The sequence below is a fragment of the Podarcis bocagei genome, assembly GCF_964188305.1.
Source record: "Podarcis bocagei genome assembly, chromosome: 15".
Classification (NCBI taxonomy): domain Eukaryota; kingdom Metazoa; phylum Chordata; class Lepidosauria; order Squamata; family Lacertidae; genus Podarcis; species Podarcis bocagei.
In genome coordinates, this window is record NC_138141.1 from 38122467 (window position 1) to 38132291 (window position 9825).

The 9825-nt window shown below is 46.7% G+C and overlaps 1 protein-coding gene across 2 annotated transcripts; it reads left to right on the plus strand.

The window, feature by feature from the left end:
* The first annotated feature begins 524 nt into the window (after positions 1-524).
* Positions 525-8762, plus strand: LYRM9 (LYR motif containing 9). 2 transcript variants are annotated; one of them, XM_081173259.1, is made up of 4 exons: positions 525-581; positions 4873-5018; positions 6922-7014; positions 7974-8762. In XM_081173259.1, the coding sequence occupies exons 2-4, from the start codon at positions 4893-4895 to the stop codon at positions 7989-7991; spliced, it is 237 nt and encodes a 78-aa protein (XP_081029385.1). In that variant the 5' UTR covers positions 525-581; positions 4873-4892; the 3' UTR covers positions 7992-8762. The 2 variants fall into 2 exon arrangements, with proteins under 2 accessions (XP_081029385.1, XP_081029384.1); XM_081173258.1 differs by lacking the exon at positions 525-581 and adding an exon at positions 615-828.
* Positions 8763-9825: the final 1063 nt, after the last annotated feature.

Sequence of the window (9825 nt, forward strand, 5' to 3'; positions counted from 1 at the left end):
AATATCTTTAGTGATCTCCATATGAAGCTTTCCTGCATGCATTTAGAGCTCACGATTTCCCTCCAGTAATCCCTTCCCTCCTGCTTCCATATAGAGCCACAATCCTTAGCACCCTTGGCAAACCTCAGTTCCCGGATTCTTTGCGGGTTTTCTGTTTGGAATGTGTGTTGAATGAGATTTACATATATGCTGCGGATCTGCTAGGAGAAGACAGTCTATTCCCACTTCCCTAGAACAGGCATCCCCAAACTCAGCCCTCCAGATGTTTTGGGACTACAATTCCCATCATCCCTGACCTCTGGTTAGCTAGTCATGATGGGAGTTGTAGTCCCAAAACATCTGGAGGGCCGAGTTTGGGGGTGCCTGCCCTAGAATTAATCCACACTGAACTCCCTGAGATTTACTCCTGAGTAAACGTGTGCTGAGTAGGGCGGCTTCTAAAGAGAACCCGGAGGCTTCGTATCCAGCAAATAGGATGTGTCCCTCTACAACTTTTTATCTCTATGTTGCCCGGAGAACCGACGGCAGTGGTGTCCTGGAAAAAGGGACCGCGCATGCGCCTGGAGAAGGTCAGCTTCTTTGTAAGGGAGCTTTTGCAACAGGGAATGTGCATATATGCGTGTGGCGGGAGCTTGGGTGCTTCGTGCACAGGGGGCCGTTGGAGACTGTATACTGGGGAAGGCCTGTAAAACTGATCGGGAGGTGAAGGGGAGGGTGGAATGTAGTGCAAAGGTTGCAAACCCCAGAATGCAAGAGGGGCGTCCATGGATGATACCCAGCTCTACCTCTCTTTCAAATCAGAACCAGTGAAGGCGGTGAAGGTCCTGTGTGAGTGTCTGGAGGCGGTTGGAGGATGGATGTCGGCTAACAGATTGAGGTTGAATCCTGGCAAGACAGAAGTACTGTTTCTGGGGGACAGGAGGCAGGCAGGTGTGGAGGATTGCCTGGTCCTGAATGGGGTAACTGTGCCCCTGAAGGACCAGGTGCGCAGCCTGGGAGTCATTTTGAACTCACAGCTGTCCATGGAGGCATAGGTCAAATCTGTGTCCAGGGCAGCTGTTTACCAGCTCCATCTGGTACGTAGGCTGAGACCCTATCTGCCTGCTGACTGTCTCGCCAGAGTGGTGCATGCTCTGGTTATCTCCCGCTTGGACTACTGCAATGCGCTCTACGTAGGGCTACCTTTGAAGGTGACCCAGAAACTGCAACTAATCCAGAACGCGACAGCTAGACTGGTGACTGGGAGCGGCCGCCGAGACCATATAACACCGGTCTTGAAAGACCTACACTGGCTCCCAGTACATTTTCGAGCACAATTCAAAGTGTTGGTGCTGACCTTTAAAGCCCTAAACGGCCTTGGTCCAGTGTATCTGAAGGAGCGTCTCCACCCCCAATGGAGGTCCAGTTCTGAGGGCCTTCTGGCAGTTCCCTCACTGCGAGAAGCGAGGTTACAGGGAACCAGGCAGAGGGCCTTCTCGGTAGTGGCGCCCTCCCTGTGGAACGCCCTCCCACCAGATGTCAAAGAGAACAAGAACTACCAGACTTTTAGAAGACATCTGAAGGCAGCCCTGTTTAGGGAAGCTTTTAATGTTTGATGTATTACAGTATTTTAATATTTATTTGGAAGCCGCCCACAGTGGCTGGGGAAGCCCAGCCAGATGGGCGGGGTATAAATAATAAATTATTATTATTATTAACATGGTGCAAAGCGGCTGAGGCAGCCCCCAAGTTAAGGCAATGCAGGCTGAGCGCATTTCTACCCCTCTTTTACTCCAAAGAGCTCAAGGCTGCGTAAAGAGTGCTCCCTGCTTACTTGCAGGCGCACAACAACCCTGTGAGGTAGGCGAGTGAGAGGGTGGGAGCAATAGGTCAGCCCTATTGGCTTCATGTCCTGCCAATCTAGCAGTTCGAAAGCACGTCATAGTGCAAGTAGATAAATAGGTACTGCTCCAGCGGGAAGGTAAACGGCGTTTCCATGTGCTGCTCTGGTTCACCAGAAGTGGCTTAGTCATGCTGGCCACATGACCTGGAAGCTGTACGCCGGCTCCCTCGGCCAATAAAGCGAGATGAGCGCTGCAACCCCAGAGTCGTCTGCGACTGGACCTAATGGTCAGGGGTCCCTTTACCTTTTTATTAGCTTCATGGCCTTGCAGGGATCTGAACGGGTCTCCCAGGCTGATGCTCTTGAACCACTGAGCAATGCTGGAGGCAGGGGTGGGGGTGCAAATCCGACATGTGCGGGTGTCTCTGGTGGGTGGGTGCAACGCAGCTGCCTTGGTGGGGCGGGGGGAGACTTTGGGTATGGGTGGGAACACACCTTTGGACTTCAAGGTGTGAAAATAGCAAATTTAACCTCAGGCAGCACGGAGCACAGGAGGCAGATTGCGCATGGAAGCGCATGGAATTGCACCAAGGTGCAGTAAACAGGCATCATGGAATGTGAGCATGTGCAAGCCTGTGGCACAGTGCGCTCATGGCGTCCAACATTCCTCCTCCATGCTTTCCTGATTTATTGGCAGAGCGACTCGTAAACAAAACTCTTTCACTAATGTATTAATTTTTAGGTGGCAATCGGAGCGGTAAATTTAAAGCTTTAATCGGTGCTTTTTAGGTGACAGTAAGCCCTTCCAAGTCCTGGCACATATGTGTGTTTGATTTCTGCAGGTGGGAGAGAGAGCGAGCAGAAGCTGATATGTCTCAGGACTTCAGCTATTTGTTTGCTGGATATTCTTGAATTTCAGAATTATTGTTTTTCAGGATTCAAATGCATTTTAGAGTTGGAAGGTGTTTTGCACCTTCTTCCTCCATATCATCAGTCCTGGTAGAACTCAGCAAGGGACAAGATAGGGACTAAATGAATTGGCTTTGCCTGTCATTTAGTTTGCTCCGCTTGTCATTGACTCTGGCGCCACCTACTGTTTGGCTCCTTCCCTTCCACCCAACCAGTCTCAATGGGCACCAGCCGCCAGGCAGTTGCAGTTGTTTAAACTGTTCTTGTGTAGCCAGACATTACAATCATCATTTTCTACTGCTTATAATAATTTTATAAGCATGCTTTTGTATTGTTGTACACTGCCCTGATAATTTATGGGAAGGCAGTACAGTGGTACCTCAGGTTACATACGCTTCAGGTTACAGACCCCGCTAAACCAGAAATAGTGCTTCAGGTTAAGAATTTTGCTTCAGGATGAGAACAGAAATCGGGCTTCGGCAGCGCGGCAGCAGCAGGAGGCCCCATTAGCTAAAGTGGTGCTTCAGGTTAAGAACAGTTTCAGGTTCAGAACAGACTTCCGGAATGAATTAAGTACTTAACCCGAGGTACCACTGTAAACAAATAGTTTTATTAAATACATAAATATAAATAAAACAGCTTTTAATCAATTAGTTATACATACCGGTAATGTAAAACATCTTATAAATTGATATATAGGTATACATAAACGAAGTCACCTTCACCTTTCGATTAGGGATGCATGATTAATACCTCTTATACCATAATAAATACCACAATTGTATTTTGAATTAAAGACAATATTTACTTACAGAACACCATACTTATATTCAGAGCATTATAAACCAAGAATTTATTTCTGATGTCAAGCTTAAAATTTTACTGTACTCAATAAATTTTTCTCATTTTAGCACAAAATCCAAAAAATTCCCCAGTCAGTTTAGTCACTGCTGTGAAATCTCAAAAGCTTTCTATCCATTCATTCATAGGTGGTGTAGTAGTCCATCTCTACATTTTTGCAAAATGTTTCCTATCAGCAGCCAAAGACACCATTTCTTTTTGCTCTGATATTGCTGACCTTTCTGAAATGAACTATATCTGAAGCGCTCTTTATTAAGGAGCAAGGCCTCTGCAACTCAGTGGGACTTACCTCTGAGTAAATATTTTGCCTTTAAAACTGCAGCTCCTCTAAGATCAGATTCAGGAGCAGAGCTGGTTACAGTGTCCTGGCAAAAAGGACAGGACAGCTCCTGCCACACAGTCAAAAGTCCTTGAATTTGTGGGTGATTCTCATGAATATGAAAATGTATGAATAATAATAATATTTATTTATACATACATACATACATATACAGTGGTGCCCCGCAAGACGAATGCCTCGCAAGACGGAAAACTCGCTAGACGAAAGAGTTTTCCGTTTTGGAGGTGCTTCGCAAAACGAATTTCCTATGGGCTTGCTTCGCAAGACGACAATGTCTTGCGAGTTCCTGCTGGTTTTTTTCCTTCCCCCCCTTTTTCTAAGCCGCTAAGCCGCTTATCAGCTGATCCGATCAGCAGATAAGCCGATAAGCCGCTAAAAGCTGCTAATAGCGCTAATCCGTCAATTGGCTTGCTTCGCAAGACGAAAAAACCGCTAGACGAAGAGAATCACAGAACGGATTCTTTTCGTCTTGCGAGGCACCACTGTATACCCAGCTCATCTGGCTGGGTTTCCCCAGCCACTCCGGGCGGCTCCCAACAGAATATTAAAAACACCAAACACTAAAAACTTCCCTAAACAGGGCTGCCTTCAGACATCTTCTAAAAGTCAGATACTTGTTTATTTCCTTGACATCTGATGGTAGGGCGTTCCACAGGGCGGGCGCCACTACCAAGAAGGCCCTCTGTCTGGTTCCCTGTAACCTCACTTCTCGCAGGGAGGGAACCGCCAGAAGGCCCTCGGAGCTAAACCTCAGTGTCTTGGCTGAACGATGGAGGTGGAGACGCTCCTTCAGGTATACAGGACCAAGGCTAATGAATGACTAAATTGCAGGCTGAATGACAACTGTTTTAGCTGTCGCTTCAGGGATGCAAACCTTGACGTTGGGGTTGCTTGTGCAATTTGACTAATACTCCTGCAATTCTGTCCTGCTTTCTTTGAGGAGCTGGTTGATCGCAGGCGATGGCTCCCCTCCCGGGAGCGGAGCTGGTGAAAAGCCCTCTGCAGCTGTACCGATACCTGCTGCGTTGCTGCAAGTTGCTGCCAGGGAAGAACGTCCAGGAGCACTACAAGCACATGATCCGGCAGGTAAGGAAGAAGACTTAGACCTGTTGTTGTTGTTTAGTCGTTTAGTCGTGTCTGACTCTTCGTGACCCCATGGACCAGAGCACGCCAGGCACTCCTGTCTTCCACTGCCTCCCGCAGTTTGGTCAGACTCATGTTTGTAGCTTCAAGAACACTATCCAACCATCTCGTCCTCTGTCGTCCCCTTCTTCTTGTGCCTTCCATCTTTCCCAACATCAGGGTCTTTTCCAGGGAGTCTTCTCTTCTCATGAGGTGGCCAAAGTATTGGAGCCTCAGCTTCACGATCTGTCCTTCCAGTGAGCACTCAGGGCTGATTTCCTTAAGAAGGGATAGGTTTGATCTTCTTGCAGTCCATGGGACTCTCAAGAGTCTCCTCCAGCACCATCATTCAAAAGCATCAATTCTTCGGCGATCAGCCTTCTTTATGGTCCAGCTCTCACTTCCATGCATCACTACTGAGAAAACCATGGCTTTAACTATACGGACCTTTGTTGGCAAGGTGATGTCTCTGCTGTCTAGGACTTAGACCAAGGATCATAGAATTGTAGATTTGGAAGGGGCCACGAGGTTCATCTTAGTTCAATGCCCTGCAACGCAGGAATCTTTCGCTCAATGTGGGGCTCGAACCCTTGACCCTGAGGTTAAGCATCTCGCGCTGTACTGGCTGAGCTATCCCAGCAAGTGTCCCTGGGATGCTGAATGCTGGGAGCTTGCTTTGTACCAAGTCTAGCTCAGTATCACAGTAGCTCTCCAGGATTTCAGGCCGGAAACACGCCCAACCTGATCGCCCTGTCACCTAAACGTAAAGTCAGGGCTGTCGTCCTACTCCAAGTAGACCCACTGAAAATCTCAGACAGGGCTAACTTGCCTCCCTTAGTTCCAGCGGGTCTCCTCCTAGTTGGATGCAACCCCAAGGCTCTAGTCCTCATGCTTCGAGATAAAGGACTGGATTAAATAAGAACCTAGGAAACTGTCTTGTTCAGAGTCAGCAGAAAAAGGGAGAAGCTTGTCTCAGACGAGTTGGAAAAGATGGCTGTCCGATATGATGTTAGCCTGGCACGTTTTGCCTTACATGAGCTTCCTTCAAGGGCTTATCTCACTGATTTCCTTATAAACTTTGGGCGGCCTTCGTGCAGTTTGTGGAGAAATTTGCAAGACTGGATGCTTCCTGTCTGCATATACTGAGTCAGACTGTTGGTCCACGCAGTTCGGAATTCGTAAGCTAGATCTTGGCTGAGAGCAGTTACAAGGCCATTGGAGAGAGCTGCCATTGGGGAAGCAGAGGAGGCTGCTTTAAACAGAGTCAGATTCTTTGTCCCTCAGTATTGCCAACACCGGCTGGCAGCAGCTCTCCGATAAGGGTACTTTGGATAAGGAGCGTTCCTGACCTTACCAGAATTGAGCTAGGGCCCAAGATCACTAGGCCTGAAATGGGTGTTAAAAGATACTTAAAGGTAAAGGTAAAGGGACCCCTGACCATTAGGTCCAGTCGTGACCGACTCTGGGGTTGTGGCACTCATCTTGCTTTATTGGCCGAGGGAGCGGGCATACAGCTTCCGGGTCATGTGGCCAGCATGACTAAGCCGCTCCTGGCGAACCAGAGCAGCGCACGGAAACGCCGTTTACCTTCCCACCGGAGTGGTACCTGTTTATCTACTTGCACTTTGATGTGCTTTCGAACTGCTAGGTTGGCAGGAGCAGGGACCGAGCAACAGGAGCTCACCCCGTCACAGGGATTCGAACCGCCGACCTTCTGATTGGCAAGTCCTAGGCTCTGTGGTTTAACCCACAGCGCCACCCACATCCCTTTAAGAGATACTTATTTTCTAGTAAATGCGCTCTGGACTGAGTACTCCACTGTCCTTTAACTGAATGGGTCGCTCTCTCCCTGCAAATCGTTTTGCAGAGTTTTCACGTCCATTCTGATGAAGACAACCCAGAGCGGATCCGGCAGATCATCAAGAGATCCATTGAAGATGCTGACTGGGTGATGGAAAAAGTGAGTATTCCTTGCAGGTTTCTGGTTCTGTGAAGAGGGATTGATTGCCAAACTGAGCTCTCTGAGAGGAACACAACTCTCGTCACCCTTAAAACTACAGCTCCCATAATCCTCTGGGGGTAAGCCACAGGTGCCTGAAGGTGGCTTCCACCTGGATTCTAAGGAGGACCTGCAACCAAAGACTTACAATGGGCATGAGTTTGTGGAAATGGCAAAATTGACGGCAATCATTAGAGGCCATTCAAATCAGAGAATAATTAAAAAAGTGGCATGGAGTGAAGGAATACATGAAAAAATATGGTTCTGGAACTGGAATATTAATAGATAATGTGTAAAACATGCAGGGGTAAGCAAGGATCAATTGAATAAGAATCAATTGAATAATTATTAAACTACAACAACACAACAAGATGGAAGAAGTTAAAAAAAATATTGAGATCACACATGGGTGAAGGGGAGTGGGGGGTATAGGGGAATTTATAAAAAATTATAATATTTCTATTTGCGTTCCTTTTATATATAGCAAAGGGAAGTCTATAGCAATTAGGTATATTTTAATCTAGTCAACTTTGTAATAGGCTTATGTTACAAAATGAATATGGATTTTGAATTTGATGTTTGTAATTCTTTTTCGGTTTTGGAATAAAGTTTTAAAAAAAGAAAAGACTTACAGTGGGGGTGTGTTCCTGTTCAAGATGCCAGCCAGCCAGCTCTGCCCTTTTCCAGCACGCTCCATTCCAGACTCCACTCTCTTCCCATTGAGGAGAGACAAAGCTGGCCAAAGTCACTCCTAGCCACAGAGGACAATTGGGCTCATCAGGACAAAGACGTATCCCGCAGCACCCCCAAGCTATGCCATTGCTCTTTCAGAGGGGCTGCGACCCCATCCAGCACAGGTAACCTGCCTGCGTCCCAGAAGTTTTGCTTATTTCCTTCCTGTTTCCCTCTTTCCCTTTTAGTATAAGAAAAGAAAGTAGGCCGGAAAGAGTTAGATGGAGAGAAGACGCCTCGTTTCTTGAATCAATTTGGGTTCAAAGGACCAGAGTGGATCAGCAGCCCTCGTCTTTCTCCGGTTGCAAAATGTACGATGGCGAACCCTACCTCGGCCTCCCTGGGGTGAGCTTTTCAAAGCTCTTTGCTTTCAGTGATCATCCATTGGCACAGACAAGCAGGATGCTGTCGCGATTTACCAGATTTCGGTTTCAGACTTAAATGCTGAACTCCCTTGACAATGGAGTCAGGATTTTTTGGCTGAAACATAGGGAATGCCCGAATCTCGAAAAAGGAGTTGTTTGAGATCTCAGGATGGAAAGTTGTGTCTACAGGATTCTGCTTAGGGCTGAATAATGAACGTCGCTGTGTTTTGCTGGAATCCAGATAAGCAAGACACCCTTGGATTGGAGACGGCTGCTTGCTTTGAAATCTTCATTAAAAACAAGTGCATGGTAGCCACACTTCTGCTTACAGCCAGGTGCCGTTCACACGCTGAAGAGTCAAGGATCTCTTTGCTGATTTAAATTAAAACGCCCACAGGCTGTACAAAAAACCCCAATGTATGTGCCATTTGTAATTCAGTTTTAAGAAAGTGTGCCAGATTACATTACATGAAATTGCTTTTTTTGGTAGCCAAAAGGCAAAGAATTCATATTTACTTTAAAATTATATGCCTTGCTTTTCATTTCATTTGCACCTCAAAGTGTACTACAAAGATCTAAAACGTTGAAAAATAAAACATAGGAACCCCAAGAGTCATCTAGTCCTGAATCCCTGACCTCCGTTTACAAACAGACTCCATCACCTTCCTTAATCCTTTTTGGGCTGGGAGGTTTGTCTCCTAAGTTGTTTTTAAAAGTAAGGGTGTTTTTTGGTGATCTGCAAACCACAAGATTCCCCCGAGCATGTTCCCCAGTGACTCCCATTTCCGTCAGCACTCACCCCCCAAGTTTGCTGTGAGAGAGAGTGATTTATTTCTTTTTTTACTCCAGTTGCCTACAAAATATTTAGGGTGGTTAAATAGGGTGGCTAAATCAGTAGCAGTCCACATGACCGTGTGCTGATACGGAACCACCCATCCTTAGAAGGAAAAAGGTATTCTTCCGATATTCGTAGATCAAAGTTCCCAGTTACCGCTTGCAACCACATACTAAAGATTGTGTAGCCAATTCTGGCCACACACTCAAGTGTAGACCCATTGAAATGAATGGGCATGGCTACCTTAGGTCCATTAATTCCAGCAGATCTACTCTTGAGTGAAACTTGGTTGGCTACAAGCCTAATGGAGTTTTTTCCAATCTCACGAGACTTCAGGAATCTGGAGCACTGCAAATCCACCCCAATAACAGGTGGATTTAAGGGAATGTGAGCAGTTCGCCCAATCCGAGAAGGCTTGGCAGGGGATGTTGCAACAGTGACAATCAACAGAAGGCAAGGGGCCAGGGAGGGCCAAATTTTGCAGGACACTGCTGAAATTTTAAAGCCCAGAGTCCGCCACTGCCAAGTGTCCTTGTAGCATTAAACAATAGTCTTTTGTTCTAGTTGAAGATGCTTTCATCTGCCTGCAGAGGGCAGCACAGGAAGCCCTTGGCATCTTCTGTTTAGTATCTTTTGATTTCTGATGCCTTTAAAAAAAAAAGTTTGCTTCCTTGACTGGAAGAGGTTACAGTGTAGCCTCTGCAACCAGAAGCCAAATTTAATCTCATGGATAATGAACACCACAGCAAAAGAACCGGCGGTCGACCATTTCCACCTCGTTTGTGATTTACCGGGGCGGCATCTATCTTGAATAGGAATGTCTACTTTTTCGTGTTAATG